At 42.7% G+C, this 18,573-nt stretch overlaps 1 protein-coding gene across 5 annotated transcripts in view; it reads left to right on the forward strand.

Moving 5' to 3' along the window:
- R3HCC1L (R3H domain and coiled-coil containing 1 like) overlaps positions 1-18,573 on the forward strand; it is a 61,181-nt gene that overhangs the window by 23,747 nt on the left and 18,861 nt on the right. For 4 of the 5 annotated variants that reach the window (XM_058671058.1, XM_058671055.1, XM_058671057.1 and 1 more), the window contains one exon: positions 13,802-15,585. In XM_058671058.1, the coding sequence (XP_058527041.1) occupies positions 13,816-15,585 (1,770 nt within the window). In that variant the 5' untranslated portion in view covers positions 13,802-13,815. Of the gene's footprint in view, positions 1-9,470; positions 9,679-13,801; positions 15,586-18,573 lie in introns of those variants that run through there. The other variant, XM_058671059.1, reaches the window with a different exon arrangement.

Genomic DNA, 18,573 nt, shown 5'->3' on the forward strand with positions numbered 1-18,573 from the left:
CTCTATCTCTGTAAATCTGTCTTTCAAATAAAAATAATATTTAAAAAATTATTTGTTTGAAAGCCAGAGTTACAGAGAGAGATGTCTTCCATCTGCTGTTTTACTCCCCAGAAGGCCTCAGTGACCAAGGCTGGGCCAGGCTGAGCTCAACAGCCAGGAGCTTCTTGTGGGTCTCCCATGTGGATGGCAGGGGCCCAAGGACTTAGGCCATCTTTTGCTGCTTTCCAGGTACATTAACAGGGAGCTGGATTGGAAGTGGAGATCAGAACTCAAACTGTTGCCCATTTGGAATGCTGGTGCTGCTAGCAGCAGCATAGCCTACTGCACCATGGTGCTGGCCTGAGAGATTTTTCTGACCTCACAAACACAAACAAATCCTCCATGAGTATTTTCTCAAGGCAGCAGTAGTTTAGTCAAGAGGAACTAGGACTAGGAGCCAGGCCAGACTGAGCTGAGATGTGGTTGACACTGCAGCACTTGGAGAAGTCATATGAGAATAAACGAATATTTAAAAAACAGGCATGTGTGTTCTGGGAATCTATCACAGAGCTGGGGTCAATGACCGTTTGTTCCAGCCAAACCAGTGTAAATAACTTTGATACATGGAATCCGCTGCACACGTCTTGAGTTGCTGAGAGCTCAGGAAGAAACAAAGACATGAGGTCCAAATAGACAGGCTGAATGTTTAGAAGGTAACAGAGCAGTGGGTACAGAGGCATGCTGTGAAAGCAGGCAAGGATTAGTATTTACATCTGTTCTGTACACATGTGAAGGGACAGAAGCCAGTCAGGCAGACTAGAGAGAAACAGCATTTTAGGATAATGTACAAAAGATAGAGTTTTTAATCTGTCCAGGTCCTTGTTGAAAAAAGGTTCACTTGTGTATCTCAGGCTCTACATATATTTGTGGCTAGTGATTTTATCAATGATTAACTCTAGGTGTTGTGGTGGGTCTGAAAGCTTTACACTCCACTATATACATATTCACGGACCTTTCTGCTACTATAGTAGCATTTGTTTCACAGAAATGAACTGGCAAGTAAAAACTTTGGCAGGCAAGCTAGCTTTTCAAGTACTGCTAGGAATGGAGCCCATTTGTTCCCTTTGGGCTTTGGGCTGATGGAATTCATTGGGTTACTGCTAGAGAGAATGAAATGGTACATTTTCAGCCTGGCTCATGACAGCAGGGCCAAGGTGTTAGGGTTTCTGTTGTAGAGGTTTACGTTGCAAGTAACTTAACCTGACTGTGCGTCTTAATATTGCTGGGCTTCTGACCACTGAAATATGGCTTGGATCGATGGTGGTTTGGAGAAAGTGGAAGGAGGGCTATCCATCATTCTGAGGCTGCATAGAGGTTGGCTGATAATGCTGCTTTCACCAAGCGGCCATCTGTCCATCCATCCATCAGTAGGATGAAATGAGATTTAGCGGAACAGGCAGCCATAACTCTGAGACACTTTCTGACCAGCAGTTGCAGTCCTGGCCTGAGCCTGGCCACAAAGCACAGCCCTGGGGTTTGGTGGGCGGTAGCAGCAAGTGCAACTTCCCGTCACTGTCAGCCTGGAGAGTATTCAACATGAGGCCATAGCTCTATGATGCTTTATGCAAAATGTGGCTAAATTGGGGGATGCAGAGAGGCAGTAATTCTCCTCCAGTCTCAAACTGTTCCACAAGTTGAGCATGCCTTTTTGGTGTTTCAATATCATTGGTACTTCTGCTGGCAATTCCCCATTCATCGTGATCTTGAGGGATAAGGTTCAATTAAAAATAATTAAATGACTCTATACAGATTCTTTCTCCTGTTAAGCCAGAGTTTTAACCTAGATTTTAAAGTAGCCAAAAAAAAAAAAATTTTGTATTCTTGAGAAGCCAGAAAGCCCTAACATGGATAATTGAGCTTGAATAATTTCATGGTAACAGTGTCTTCCTGGTTCTTGCAGAACACTGCCCCGCGTGTGAGAGCCTCTGGAGTGGTCTAGTGCTTTGTGCCCATGTTGCAGGTCCTGGTACCTGCTCTAGCCAGTGGTCTGTCACTGGGGGTCCCAGCTGCTGCTCTTTGTTCGGAAGCCCTGTGTTTCACTGCAGATTGGGGGAGGAGTGGAGAGCGCCTAATGTCCTGGAGGTGCCTTGGATGAATTCCTGGGCCTATTGATCTACCAGCAGTTTATGCATCCTGACATTCATAATCTCAGTAGGCTGCTGATGTTCCTGATTAATGGGCCCAGGGGCTGTCCATCCGTCACTTCACATTAATTACCAAAGAGGTGTTTTTCCAGTGATTTACCTGACAGCGGGTTGTGATAAATACCCCTAAGCAGAGTGGGCAGTGATTAATCACAAGGCCACACCCCTCCCCCCACTCTCCCTTTCCCCTAACCACAGGCCAGCATGGGACCTGACCAAAGAGTGCCCCCTCTCCATAAGCCATCTATCTCCATAATTGCTGTGGATGCATATTTATTTTGGTATGGGACTTGGCAGGTAGCGTTTCAGAATTTGTGCCAAAGATTATGAAAAGTAAATCTTCCCAATAGGAAGAGTTACTAAGCGTGTTTTTACGTGGGGCAGATAAGTATATATGAGCTGCCCTAGTATTGCTTTTAAGAAATTGAGTGGAAATATTGCCAAGCTACCATGCTCAATTCTGTGCTAGTTGCTCTGAGAGCTTTCTAAAGAAAGAAGGCACAGCATTTATCTTCGTGATATTGTGTCTCTTCACAGAGAATATATGAATAGGTAAGAGAAATCAAAAGAACATTTCAGATTCTAATATAATCTTGGGAGGACCGCCACAGAAATTCACATTTTCATTTCTTATTTTTTGACTTTAGAAAGTGAAATTTAGTTAAAAAGTTGACTGTTTTAGTGCTTTCCTTTTATTGTTTAGTATTTTACCAGTATTCAACTGTGGGGATAAAGAATAATGTGCGTGTGACACCTGCAGATTTGCCTCAGTTTCTCAAAGTATAAAATAAGCTTTTCTAGCAATTTTAATTGGTTTAAAATTAGTATAAAATTTGAAGTAATTTAAGAATGTTTACATACTTTTTTTTTTATTGAGCACTTGTTGTAGTCCTAGGAATGTAAGAAATGTGAGAGGCAGTGTGTGCCCTCAGGAAACTTAAGAGAGCATGAGCTATTCATAAATGCATGAATAATACAATATATAATGACAAATGAATGCCATATGATGAGTACATATAAATTTCAAAAGGATAGAATCAGTGTCTTCAGTTTTAAGAAAAAGCAGAATTTGAGATAAGCCTTATGAATGAACAGTGCTGATAACTGATGAAGAGAATCAAGCATGTTGGAAGGATATGACAGCTGTGGGGCCACCCTGTCCAGAATGGAGGATTTGTGTCTTGAGAGTGGCAAAAATGTGATTGAAACAGTTAGATTGGTCCTAAATTACGGAGACCTTTGAGTGCCAAGTAAACTTAGTCAAGATCTGGTAGGTTCTAGTGAGCCACGAGTTCTTGAACAGAATTATGAAAAAAAAGGGGGTGTATTTTAGGGAAAAACTTACTGCATTTTGATGTTTTAATGTCATTTAGAGTTGCCAGAGTACCTTAGGATATTCTCAGTGTCCTTTTTTTCTAAGGTTCTGAATAAAGCTGCCAAATGAGATAGGTGATTTTATGTGTCTCCTGCATGCAGTACAAAGGGTTGTGTGCTTTGCTTATAGATTAAGAAATACTAAAGGTGATAACCAAAGGTTTCATAATCTTTATTCATGCAAAGTTGAGTAAGCCAGTGAATGTTTTAAATAATAACTGCAGAATTAAATTAGGAAAGACTGAATGCTCAAGTTCTAAAAAAAGAAAATGATTTTTTTTAGTCTAATTAGTGCAATTTTGTTAAGGGTGTAGGTGCATTTCAAAAATTAAGGTTACATGCAGGAACATTCACATTTGTTAGAGTATGTTTAGCAAATTCTGACCAAGATACCAGTGCTGTTCTGGGGGACTGCAGTGCTCACCCTAGGAGCGTGTTATGAGGGTGAGTGCTGCTACTGCTTGCTTGCCCTGCTACTTTTTCCCCCTGCTATAATACTGACATAGCAGGAAGCTCTTGGCAGATGCAACTTTCCAGTCTTTGACTCCCAGCCTCTAGAACTATGAGTTCAACACATTTTTCTTTTCTTTTTAAAAAAGATTTATTTATTTTTTTAAAGATTTATTTATTTTTATTGGAAAGGCAGATATACAGAGAGGAGGAGAGACAGAGAGGAAGATCTTCCATCTGCTGGTTCACTCCCAAGTGACCACAATGGCCGGTGCTGCGCCAATCCGAAGCCACTAGCCAGGAACTTCTTTCCGGGTCTCCCACGCGGGTGCAGGGTCCCAAAGCTTTGGACTGTCCTCGACTGCTTTCCCAGGCCACAAGCAGGGAGCTGGATGGAAGTGGAGCTGCCGGGAATGTAAATTGGCACCCATATGGGATCCTGGTGTTCAAGATGAAGACTTTAGCAGCTAGGCTACCGTGCTGGGCCCCAGACTTTTCTTTAGAAATTACCTGGTCTCAGATATTGTATCACAGTGACAGGAACTGGACTAAGCATCATTTGTTCTTTGGTGATGCAATTCAGAGTTGTTTTTGATACTGAATTTTGGAATATCTTTATTTTTTGGATAAGCTTCTTTAGGAGTTCTTTGTTTTTACTTGGAGATCTACAACTAGAGAAAGAGGGAGAGACAGATAGAAATCTTCCACCTGCTAATTTACTCCCTAAATTGTTGCAGTGGCCAGAACTGGGCTGATCTGAAGCTAAGGGCCAGGAGCTTCTTTCAGATTTCACAGCTGTGTGCAGGAGTCCAAGGCTTTGGGCCATCCTCTACTGCTCTCCTAGGCCGTCTGCCGGGAAGTAGCTTGGAAGTGGAGCAGCCAGGACTTGAACCTGTGTCCGTATGGGATGCTAGTGCTGCAGGTGGAGGAGTAGCATGCTATGTCACTGCCAGCTCCTGGATAAACGTTCTTGATCAGAGATGCAGTTTGCAGCTGTTCTCTTTGAGTCTGTGGCTTGTGTCTCCGTTCTCTAAGCAGTCTCCGAAGTTCTTCATTCGGATGAGGTCAAAGTTGCTGCTTCAGCCTGGCCGCACCCGAGCTCAAACATTTGGGGAGTGTGCAGCAGACAGCTGGGAGAGCTCACTTTCTCATGCTCACTGAGCCTTTCAGATTAACAAACTGCTTTTTAAGAAGTGACCACACTAGCTAAAGCAATCTGATGAACGTCTATATCAAAACCCCAATGGCATTTTTGCAAAAATGTATAAAATCACTTCATGAGGAATCACTAAGGTCTATGAACCGCCAGAACCATCTTGCGAAAGAAGAATGAACTTGGAAGCCTTCTTGATTTCAGCATCTACTACAAAACTTAGGTGGTCAGAGCAGCATGGTACTGGCATACGGGTCAGTGGCACAGATTAGAGAGGCCTCAGAAGTAAAGCCTTGCCTGAGTATAATCAAACGATCAGCTAAAGCAGGGGCCCTGCCGAGGGGCAAGACTCGGAATCCAGTGCATCTGCAGCAGACTAATTTTTAAGCTGATAATTTTGTGTGGCTCTTGAGTGATGTTACAAATATCCAAATGGCCTTTGGCGGAAGAAGGTCCAACACCCGTTTTTTAAAGGTGCTAAGGCTGCATATTGGCAAAAGGACAGTTTCTTCAGCAGAAGATGTTGGGAATTACTGGATAGCCATGGAAAGTAATAAACTGAGACCCTTTGAACAAAGTTTAACTTAAAATAGACAAACTCTTAGCTTAATGGCCAAGAGTGTAAAACTCCCAAGAAAAAATTGGGTGGGGTGACATTTGGTACAAGGTTAACCTCCTGCTTGGGAAACATCCCATTTCAGAAGGCTGGAGTTTTGAGTCCTACCTTTGCTTCTGATTGAGTTCCCAGGTGCTTCCTCTAGGTCTCCTTCATGGGTGCAGGGTTCTGAGAATTTGGATCATCTTCTGCTGGATTGGAAGTGGAGTAGCCAGGACATGAGTTGGCACCCATATGGGATGCCGGCACCACTGGCAGAGGATTAGGCTACTGCACCACTGCGCAGGCCCAAGCCTGGCTCTTCCCCCTCCCCTTTTAAGATTTTTTTTTAAAAATTATTGGAAAGGCGGATTTGCAGTGAGACGGAGAAGCAGAGGAAAAGATCTTCCATCTGCTGGTTCACTTCCCCAAGTGACTGTGATGCAGGATGCCTGTGTGTGTGTACATACATATTTGCATGTAAATATTTAAAAGGTGAGGAAATCCAGCAGGGTCTGAGGTCACCGCCCAGCCTCTTTCAATGCTTTACACTGTGCCGCTGGGCCAGGCCTCTGAGCCCTGTGGTGGGGGCGGTCTGGTGGGGTCTAGGGTCGCCTGCCTAGGCCTGGGCGGCCTGGGCACCAGTGGTGCTGGACGAAGCCCATGGGCCATCTGGCAGCACCTTCTGAGGAGCTAGGCTCGCAGGTGATCTGGGGGATGGTACGGGTGGTAGCGTGCAGGGACTTGAGGGCTCACTTACAGGGTAGGAATGACCTCTGAGGGACTTACATGGACATGGCCCTTGTGCCTGCAGATCAGAGCCTCTGGATTTGTCGGAGCAAAGGATGGCATACCCAGAAGCAAAAAGAAGATATGGCGGTCCATTGGGGTCTGCAGAGAACATCCGTTACTGTAGCAGAGGAAGGAGAGCAGATTGTCCAGAGAAGGTGGTGGGTAGATGTGGGAAGGAGGACCGGTGAGGGAGTGTGTTGCAGGTGAAGAATGAATACTGAGGCAATTCCATTGACAAGGTGACTGTATGATCAGGCAGAGACTGATTGGTTTGGAGGGGAAAACTGGGAGACATTTTAGGGTCAGATGGAAGCACCAGCCCATTTGACATACCAGAGCTGGGGTAGTTAGTATTGACCACCTCCAAATACCGCTCACTGGCACACACTAAAGCTGGGATTGGGGGGCTGCCTTACAGGGCTAGATCACAGTACCTGTCAGTGAGTCGGAACCAGAGACTGACAGTATTGGGCTGGGCCATGACACTAACTTGCACTCAAGGGAATCAGGTCTGAAGGCAGAGTCTGTGGGTGTGTATATGGGCCTGTCCCTGTAGAACTGCAGTGTCTGCTGGTTTGCTTAAGAACTGGGGATAGTGATGGGCATAGCTAGGCATAGCCGTGGAACCCCCAGACCCTCATGGGTATTGGGGTTGGGTACAGACCGGACTAGACCAAGTTGCAGCACCCAAGAATAGGGTATGGAGCGGGCTGGGCTGCAACATCTGTCGACTGATACATACGTCATAATGGAGAGTGTAGACTATGCTGGCTAAGGGCCTAATATCTACTGGCATGTGTGGGATCTAGGTCTGCAGGTGGGCCTGGTAGGGGAACTTGGGAAATTCTCCTGGTGGGCCGTAACTCCCACTGGTCAGCATGTGATCCAGGCCTGGGTGTTGGTCATGCTGAGCAGGGTTGCTCTATCTGTCGGCAAGTATGTGGCTTGGTTCTGGAGGAGGGTGGACTGGGCAGGGCCATGCCAGTCTTAACACACTGGCAAATGCTGGAGCCAGGTTGGAGTACGAGTCATGCAGGTCTAGACTATCACACCTACTAGTTTGCATGAATCAGGAATGGGAGCAGATAGAGCAGGCCAGTGAGAGTTGGAACAGGGGGCAGGTTGGGTCAGGCCAGGCTGCAGCATCCAATGGCAAAGGCCAAGACGGGGGATGGGTTATTCTGAGCTGGGTCAGAGCCACCACTGGCACGTGTAAAGCTGTGGCTGGGAACAGGTCCAGTCAGGGAGATGCCACCACCAAGTCCAAGGTGAGGGGCAGTATAACCTGGGGAATGAGTCACTTGACACGTAATCGGACGATGTTACATAGGGCAGGGGAGGTGTGGCTTCCATTTTGTGAGTCTAAGCTTGCCACCTGCATGTGCCATTTCATTCCCTCCTGGGATTTCTAACTTTTTTTAAAGACTTATTTATTTTTATTAGAAATTGAGATTTTTTTTTTTTTAAAACAGAGGAGAAGAGACAGAGAGATATATCTTCCATCTGTTGATTTATTTCCCAAGTGGCCACAATGACCGGAGCTGAGCTGGAGCTGAGCTGAACCAAAGCCAGGAGCCTCCTTCAGCTCTGCCTTGCAGGTACATGGTCCCAAGGCTTTGAGCTATTCTCTACACAGGTGGGAATCATGTGCTCTGAGACACATCACCCCCTATGTGTTCTGGCTGAGAGCTGGGAGTTGAATGGGAAGCAGAGCAGCAAGGACACGAACCAACACCCATATGGGATGCTGGCACATGCAAGGTGAGGATTTAGCCACTAGGCTCTTATGCTGGGCCCTCTATCCCCTATCCTTAAGGGCTGCTGAAGGATGTAGTTCCATGTCATCTTCTATAGCTGCTTCCTGCTGATTACCATTGAAGGTCAGCCTTGTGGCTTTTATGATCATACTGAGGGCCTTGCATGCCCTAGGTTTGGAACTCTCTCCCTATCATATCTAATAGATCCATCTTATGAATCATGGAAAGTGTAGTTAGTGCCAATGCTGTGCCCCCTGCATTTTCATTGCCACTAATTGATGATATGTTGAGGGACTGTTAGAGTTGGAAAGTTGTTTTGTGGATATCATAATAAAAATTGTAAATTAGCATTCTAAATGCAGAATCTATGGAATTTTAATGAGGAAGCAGGGTACTTACACATTTAAAATGTGTGCTTACAAACTGCTTACTAATCATAAGGTAGAAAATATGCAGCAATTACATAGTAGAAAAATTGGACAACATCTTGAATGGGTGGCCAAGTTAGGAGTATTATGGAAGTACAGGTGGAAGTCATGTCCTCTGGGACACATCACCACCTCTGTAGTATTCTGGCTGAGAGTCTGTAACCTTAGTCTGATTGTAGAAGACATAAAGCTAACCTTAAATGATAAATGTTCTCTTTTAAAAAGGATGAAGGGGAGTTAGTCTTAAAATATTGTCAGTGTCAATTGATCAGCTACGCTAGCCAAGTGTTGACAGTGAATATCTGGGCAGGCGGAGACTCTAAGGCGGACTGTTGGCCAGTGGATTCTGGAGAGATTTCATTGTGATTGGAGTGGCAGGATCAACAGCAATTCAGGACTGTTGAACTATCAAAACCTCGTGAAAACTTCATGGCGTTATAAATTTCTGTTTTTCTTCCTGTTGTTGATTTTGTATTGTAGCTTTTCATTTAAGGGGATGTATAATGGAGACTGTCATGTCCAGATGTGAGGATACAGTGCAGTGGGCATCTCTACTTCCAGATCAAAGATGGGCTTCCAATGAAACAGTTAACTATATCTTGACAATGGGATGCTGGACTCCATTGTATATGCCTGCAGTGATGGACATATGACTGTTTATGAAGAACTATACTGTAGTAATAATAATATAGGGGAAGTCAGTGGTGGCGAGGGGACCTGGGGTGAGGGTGGGGGAAATCCCAAGACCTATGGAATAGTATCATAAAATGATAATAATAAAATTAAAAATAATAATAAAAGAATATTGTCAGTGTCATAAGAGACTATAGTAGACTGCAAATGTTCCAGAATGTTGGAAACTAAAAAGTCATGGTAACTAAGGTGGTACCTGATCCTACAGCAGAACCTTTATCAGAGAAGGAAATTCTATAAAGGACACTGCTGGGTAAACTGACAAAACTAAAATACTAATGTTAGAAGAAACAATTTTATCAATGTTAGATTTGATAACATTGTTAATTGTGTTATGATTATGTAAGGAATATTCCTATTTTTAGGATGTAGGCTCAGATATGTAGGAGAGAGAACCATGATGCCTACAGTTTGCCCTCAAAATGTTCAGGTGTGTGTGTGTGTGTGTGTGTGTGTGTGAGAGAGAGAGAGAGAGAGAGAGAGAATGGAGAGAACATGTGTGATTGCAAATGACAAGTGAGGTGGAATGTTTGTAGTCAGTGAATATGATTAAAGGGTGGATGTGTACTCTGTTTTAGAGCCATTGGCTTGAAATTACTTCTGAATAAAAGTTATGTATGTTTAGTTGTGACATTCTCATGCACTAATGAAGTAATGAAGCCTAGAGTATTTGTTAGAGAAGCATGAGTAGTCATCATGCCCATGAGGTAGTTTCTCTGAAATACCAAATGTCTCAAGTGAACCTTTTCTAAATACTAGATCAGATCAGTACATGGGTTCATTATCCAGTGAGCATCTTAAATACTAGTATGTGGTTGGAGAGGAATCCATGTTTTAGATTCCAAGTATAGGACAGATAGTGTCAATGCCATGTTATGAAATGAAAGCCTGATTTATTTTGTGCTCATTTACTTTTGTAAGGGTAAGATGATTACTCAAATTTTCTTTCAAGGGGATTTTGAAACTATAGAAACAGTTGGACAGGTGTGCAGGTATGATCCCAGTTTTCAGAAGTGTATAGAGGAAATTATTTGGCCTCGTTATTTTAAAGGCTTGAGGTAGCAGTCAGTTGTTCATCATAAAGAAGTCTAGATTTGCATCTCATTTAGAAAGTATGACTTTGAACAAAATTGCATGCTGATGGCCTATCCAGAATAAATTAGCCACAAAATGCACCTCAAAAAGCTAATTACTGACCTCTAGTTAAGAAGCAAATTGGACTGATAGAAGCACTTAGTACATTGAAAAAATGGAAAACATTACATAAATATCTACGTAAGACACTTTTGGTCTAAGTAATAGTGTTGTGATTGTAGATGAACAGCCCTGTCTCTGGTTTAAAGACCTTTGTTGACTGTAGTTGCAAAACAAGCACCAGATAAATTGGCAGTATCTTGAAAGTCTACAAGATGGGGGTGCTTATCCTTTTTTATTTATTCACTTATTTTTTGAGACTGCGGATTATTTTTAAAGATTTATTTACTAAAGGTAGAGCTACAGAGAGAGAAATGGGTAGAGAATGAGAGAGAGAGGTCTTCCATCTGCTGAGCCACAATGGCTAGAAGCGGGCCATTCCTCAGTGAGGAACCAGGAGCTTCCTCTGGATCTTCCGCATGGGTGCGGGGGCCCAAGTACTTAGGTCATCCTCCCCTTTCGCAGGCACATTAATAAGATGCTAGATTGGAAGTGGAACAGCCAGGACAGGAATTGTTACTCATATGGGATGCCAGCATTGCAGTAGGTGACTTAGTGCTGTATTGGAGCAGCTGTTACTGGCCTGTGAGCTGGTTCTTAAAATTGTAGGAGTTTTTCAAAAATTTTAATCATAGTCATCGTTTTAAAGATTTAATTATTTTTATGAATAAAGTAGATTTGGAGAGGAGAGACAGAGAGAAGGATTTTTTCCTCTGCTGGCTCATTCGCAAATGGTCATAATGGCCAGAACTGAGCCAATCTGAAGCTAGGAACCAGGAGCTTCTTCCAGGTGTCCCAAGTGAGCGCAGGGTCCCAAGGCACCTGAACATCTGCTGCTTCCCCAGGCCACAAGTGGGGATCTGGGTGGGAAGTTAAATTACATAGGTTTTCTATTAGAAAGATAATTTGTAAACTCTTAAACTTACCATGTTCTGATTATCTTATTACATTTTGTTATGATCTATGTTATTTTTTTTTTTTTTTTAAAGATTTTATTATTATTGGAAAGCCGGATATACAGAAAGGAGAGACAGAGAGGAAGATCTTCCATCCGATGTTACACTCCCCAAGTGAGCCGCAACAGGCCGGTGCGCGCCAATCCGATGCCGGGAACCTGGAACCTCCTCCGGGTCTCCCACGCGGGTGCAGGGTCCCAAAGCTTTGGTCCGTCCTCGACTGCCTTCCCAGGCCACAAGCAGGGAGCTGGATGGGAAGTGGAGCTGCTGGGATTGGAACTGGTGCCCATATGGGATCCCGGGGCGTTCAAGGCGAGGACTTTAGCCGCTAGGCCACGCCGCCAAGCCTTATGATCTATGTTCTTGAAGATTGAGTATATATAGTATATCTGTGATTGAAATACTGTACAAGGATGTAGTTATGTGGGCTTTAATTCCATATTTAATGATATCACATTGGTAGTTTGAAACTAGCCATGGTAAGTATATTTACATGACAGAGATTGTCAAATGCCATAAATCAAGATTTTATTTATTATTTAAAGATTGTCTAGACATAAAGTGATGGAGAAAATGCTAATGCAGATGTGTCATGTCTTTATTATATAGTGAATAGCTCAAAAAATGAGGATATATTCTCCCATTATTCAAAAACTATCAACTGCCTGAGCAAAAAAGTCACTCATCTGGTTGACATCATTGATGTAAACAAAAATATCAATTGGTACTACAAACTGCGTCTGGAGATCTAGTTACCAAATTACCAGCACACTATTGGTTATGGTATAACTGAATTCGGTGATTTGAAGAATTCAGATATATAGTCTGATTTGTTGCAGATCAGAAATAAAATCATAGAGTTTAGGGCTTGAAGAATGCTTAATCTAGACCAATTTTTCATTTATTTGAATAGAAATGTCTTCTTTAGTGTATGTCAGTTTTCCAGCTTTATTTAAATTATTTTAGAGACAGCTTTGTTGCCTGATATGTGCGTTGGAGAACTATAGAAGTAGAGCTGTTTCTTGTGTTAAACTTTTTTAAAATATATATTTATTTATTTTTCTTGGGAGGTCAGATTTACAGAGTGAAGAAAAGACAGAGAGAAAGATTTTCCATCCACTGGTTCACTCCCCGAGTGGCTGCAACAGCCAGAGCAGAGCTGATCTGAAGCCAGGAGCTTCTTCTGGGTTTTCCATGTGGTTGTAGGGTCCCAAGGCTTTGGGCTGTCCTCTACTGCTTTTCCAGGCCACAAGCAGGGAGTTGGAAGGGAAGTGCAACAGCTGGGATACGAACTGGCACCCATATGGGATCCTAGCAGACATAAGGCAAGAACTTCAGCCACTAGGCTATTGTGCTGGGCCCTTGTGTTAAACTTGATTGTACTTTAATTTGTACCTGATACTGGCTTCTGGAGAAGCATAGGAACATTGAAAGATAGTACAGACATTTTTTTTCTCTTTTATAAATGTAAGCTAATGCAAATAATCCTTCAGGTGTAAGGATTGTTGTGATATTCTCATTTAGACCTCTTTGGCAAGTATTCCTAGATTTCTTTTTTGCTTTTTATTCGAAAGATATGTCTATATATGTTTTTGGAATTACATGGTCTTATATACATATCTGTCTACCTGTGTGTGTATCAGTCCTCTATCCATCCATTGGTTTGTTGCAATGCCAACAACAGCTGGGGCTGGGCTAGCCTGAAGCCAGGAACTCAACTGCATCTGGTCTCCCACATAGGTGGTGGGGACTCAAGTACTTGCAGTATTATCTACTACCTCTCAGGATATTCATTAAGCAAATCACTGTCTTTTTGTGTATATATTTATGTGGCAAAAAAGGTTTTTGAGGGTTTCACCTTAGTTACACTCTACAGTGAAAAAACCATAGCTTCTAGAATATAAAGGTGATCATGTTTCATGAGCACTGAATTGGTGAATCTAACTGTTCTGATACACTTTAATTTAGCCTAAACTAAGGCTTCTTATTTAAAAAGTAGATGAGTTAAAGATTATAAATCTGGATAATATTTGAATAAAATCCAAAATGATTGTTTTTGGAACTTACTCTCCTTGGGATGAGCGCCTTAATTAGTTTTATGGCAGGTTTTGCTTCTTTTTGTACTTGAAGGTATCTGTAGGCTGGATTAGTAGGCCCTTTACCTCACTAGTTCAATATGTTGTAATTAGTTCCTGATAATTAAATCATCCTTTCTTTGTCTTGCAGATTGAGTTGGTGCAATGCAGCAAGAAGGGGACAGATGCAGAGTTCGCGCCAGAAGGCCTGATATGGCACTTTATGTCCCCAAAGCTCTAAGGGGTACAGTGCTCCTCAAGACCGGTGATAAGGAAAAAAGCTGTAGTTCAGTAAACTGTCTGGTGAAAGAGGAACAAAACAGTTGCCTCTCCCAAAAGGAGGTCCTTAGAGACAAACCTGAGGCTCAGAGACTAAGTACCAATCCTGATGGAAAGGAGCGTAACTGGAAAGAAGGAAAGACTTCTCCAGCAAGATTAAGAAAACACACATGCCTTCAAAACAGAAATAAAGATAGGGTTTGCACCAAGAGAGGGACTATAGAATCCAAAGAAGTATCCCAGGGACACCAGCACAGGGTCCCAAATGTTGATATTGCACCTAGTATACCTTTACAAAGGCATTTTAAACCAAAGAAGGTAGAGTGTTTGGAGGTTGAAACCACAGATTTGACAGGATGGCAGAGGATTCCTGTATCACAGTCTTGTTCAGAAATCCCTGAGGCACAAGTTCTAAGCAAACCACTCCAAAATATGGAATTGAGTGAACTAAGTGGGGAAACTTCTCAAGACAGAGATTTGGAAAGCAGAATTGAAACCGATGCCCAAATTGTAGAGACACTGTCCCGGTTTCCTGGAGTTTTTAGTTCTGTATTACAAACTGAGAGTCTGAATACATCAGTAAAATTAAGCTCTGATTCTGCAACTGCACCACAAGATGGAAAGCCGAGGCTCAGCAGTGGAGAAGTCACGGCTGTCACTGATTCTGCATGTCCACATCCTGTCATTGATCAAGCCTCTGCCTACTTTGCATCGGAGAATATAGGTGATACAGTCAACAATACAGATTCTGTCTTTGGTTGGAAAGGTATAGATTCCATTCCTGAGACTGTGGGTCCTGTCACTCCTGAAGAGACTACAGACAGTAAATTCAGGAGCACAAATGGAATTGTTGATCCAACGAAAATTAAAAAGTGTGAGAAGAATAACATCAGTGCCAGTGAGTTTTGTGTGGAGTATGGACTTTCTGAGACAGTTGTCCTTGCTCAGGAAACAGACAGAAATAGTAGGTGTCAGGATATAGATGATATTACCAATAAGGCATGTATGGTGGACATTGCGGATGATCTATGTCATCATGCAACTACAGACAGTCCTTGTGAAGTTCTGGTTGGAGTAGCTGATGAGACCTGTGCTACTATTTGTGATTTCTCAGGAAATATAGAAATAAGTGCAGGTGCAGCCCAACCTCAAGAAGTTAGAAGTGGGGATGACGCTGAAAATTTCAGCAACCTGATTTCTTGCCCAGATATTTATGGTGAGAATATTTTATCTGATTTTACAGAGTCAACAGGAAAGTTGACAGAGAACTCGTCAGGTTGTACTTCCTCCTTCCCTAGAAAGAAGATTGCTGATGGTAATTGTCACACTTTTTTGGACTCTGAACTCAGTGTGTTAAATGGCCCAGAAATATTTGCAGACAATGCCTCAGGCAGTGATGTGGATAGTACTGGCGATACAACAAAGGCGTCGCTTGAACTGAGGACTGCTGAAGATGTCGAAACAGAAGAGCAGCGTGACTCAGAGGATACAGAACTCGGAATATCCTTTCCTGGTGGAGAATCTTCTATGGGAACACGCACGGAACTGAACACAGCTGAAACTTCTTGTGGGGAGGGCAGTGCTGATCCCGAGGAAAGCTGGGAATCTATGTTTAATGATGATGGTGACTGCCTGGATCCCCGTCTACTACAGGAGGTGTGCAGAAATTGCTTGATGCTTAGACAACATGTAATTCTGAGAATCCTGGGATTTTGGGGATACTGCTGCTAGACATTTGCACACATTGACATATATTCAGTTTAAGGACAGTTTGAGGGGCTTCAAAAAGCTTGTGGAGTCTAGAATTAAAAGATAATGTGACTTTTTTGAAGTGCCTCATATCTGATAAATCTTAATCTTTTTTTAATATTTATTTATTTATTACTTAAAGGCAGATTTACAGAGAGAGAAGGAGAGACAGGTTGATCTATCTGCTGGCTCACTCCCCAAATGACCACAGTGGCCAGAGACAGGCCAGTACAAAGCCAGGAGCCTGGAGCCTCCTCTAGGTCTCCCATGCTGGTGCAGGGGCTGGAGGACTTGGGCCAGGTGATGAAATGGAGCAGCTGGGACTCAAATTGGCACCCATAAAGGATGCTGCCACCACAGGTGGATGCTATGCTGTGGGCCAGCCCTGATAGATTTTTTTTAAGAAAGTTAAAACACACAGAATTAAACTGTTGCTATAATATAAGTGTATCCTAAGTTATCTTATTTGAAGAGATTAAAGATAAATGTAATGGATTTTGACTATCTGCTAAGGAAACATGAGAGACACTTATTCCAAATGATTTTCTGTATTGACAAGATATATTTTACACTAGCCTACTTACAAGGTGGAGAATAATCTATTACTATTAATAACATTTCCTAGTAGAAGTTGAAATATTGTTAGACACTGTAGAGGAAAGGAAATAGAGAAGGTAAGGTAAAATAAAATAGGATTGCTTTCAAGTTTAGTCTGAATTAAAATTGAAGAATAAATCACTGACATTTATAAAAAATGCAAATAAATAATGACATGATAATAAGTTGTAGTTTAAAGTATTGGAGTTAAATGGATCCGGCATGGTAGCTTTGCTTGCTAATCTTCAGCCTATATCACTGATATCCCATTTGGGTGCCTGTTTGAGTTCTGGCTGCTGCATTTCTGATCCAGCTTGCTGCCCATGGCCTGGGAAAGCAGTTGAGGATGGCTCAGGTCCTTGGGTCTCTGCACCCATGTGGGAGACCTTGGAAGAAGTTTCTGGCTCCTGGCTTCAGATGAGTTCAGCTCTGGCCATTGCAGCCACTTGGAGAGTGAATCAGCAGATAGGAGAACTCGGACTTCTTTTCTCTATAAATTGGACTCTCAGAGAAAAACAAGTCTTTTTAAAAAATGTTGGATTTGAAGGCATCTTGGAAATTACTTAGTTCAGTCTTTTTAAAGTTACACAGGTACTCTATCCAGCAAACAAGTTTGTTGCCATAAACTGGAAACACAGGTTTGAAATAGTAGAGCCACTTCCTCTTTTTATTTCTTTGAGTGGTTCACATAATCCTTGCCTGGTAGGGAAAAGTTCTTTTCCTGGAAGATCCCCTGGTTTTATAAATGAAGCTTAGTGGTCACATTCTTGGGAAAAGCCGAATCAGGATTTTGGTCTCTTCTATCTTAATACACCATTCATATTCTTTCTAGCAGACCGTTTCCTAACCTGACGTTTTGTTTGAGCCATTCTGAAGATCCCGCCCCCTTTTTTTAAGATTTATTTATTTTTATTGGAAAGTCAGATATACAGAGAGGAAGATCTTCCGTCTGATGATTCACTCCCCAAGTGACTGCAATGGCCGGAGCTGAGCTGATCTGAAGCCAGGAGCCAGAGGCTTCTTCTGAGTCTCCCACACGGGTGCAAGGTCTCAAGGCTTTGGGCTGTCCTGGACTGCTTTCTCAGGCCACAGGCAGAGACCTGGATGGGAAGTGGGGCCCCTGGGTTTAGAACCAGTTCCCGTATGGGATCCTGGCACATTCAAGGTGAAGGACTTAAGCTGCTAGGCCATCACACTGGGCCCTCTGGAGAGCCTTTTAAGTGCAAAGTGATTTCTCTCAAAATTAAATCGAAAATATAGAAAAAATTACCGTAAGACTGAAGAGGGCAGCCCATTGGACAGAACTGACTTCACAATATTAAGCATGCCCACCTTATTCTTACTCTCTTATTCTTTTTTTTTTCCTTCAAATTTATTTATTTGAAAGGCAGAATTGTATATAGGAGGAGATGTTTCATCTGCTGGTTCACTTCCCAAATGGCTTCATCAGCCAGAACTGGGCCAGGTTGAAACCAGGGGCTTCATGCAGGTCTCCCGCATGGGTATGGGGACCTGAACAATCGTGTGCTGCTTTCCCGGACACAGTAGCAGGAACCTAGATTGGAAGTAGAGCAGCTAAGACCTAAACCACTGTTCACACAGGATGTTAGCATCGCAGTTGGCAGTTTAGCCTGTGCCATAGCCCCAATCTATTTTTATTTTAAACTTTGTTTTATTTGCAAGACAGAGTGATACACAAAAAAGAGATTAGGAAATCTTCCATTTATTGACTCACTCTCCAAATGGCTGTGATGGTGGGGAGTGAGCCAGGCTGAAGCCACAAGGCAGGAACTTCATTTGGGTCTTCCTCGTCAGTGACAGAAGTTTAAGTTCTTGATCCCTTGCTAATCATATTAACAGGAAGCTGGATGGGGAGTGGAGCAGTCAGGGCTCGAACTGGTGCTCCAAGATGTGATGCTGATAGTGCAGGTGACAGCTTAATTTATCGCACCATTGTGCCTGCCCCAGAAGTGAAACTTGAGAATCTCTGTTCAAATGTATGTGTACATTTGAGTGTGAGAAACTCCGTAGAGCGTTAGTCTGTAATTAGACTTGATGTTAGCCAAAAGGCTGAGAAGCGATAGCAGCCTGTAATTTTTAAAAATATACTTTTTAGTATAGATTTTTGAGGCCCAAATCAAGTTAAAAAAATAGTTACAACGGCAAGTTAGATGAATTTCAAGGATCAGATAATTGTGAGAGGGCATTAGTCTGAGAAAGCAAGCCGTGCTTGCAGGAGTTGGCAGAAGAAACGTCTGTAGGAAAGAGAGCACAACTGCCTGCGGAAGAGCCTGGCAC

This window comes from Ochotona princeps, chromosome 13 (genome assembly GCF_030435755.1).
Source record: "Ochotona princeps isolate mOchPri1 chromosome 13, mOchPri1.hap1, whole genome shotgun sequence".
In the NCBI taxonomy this organism is placed as follows: domain Eukaryota; kingdom Metazoa; phylum Chordata; class Mammalia; order Lagomorpha; family Ochotonidae; genus Ochotona; species Ochotona princeps.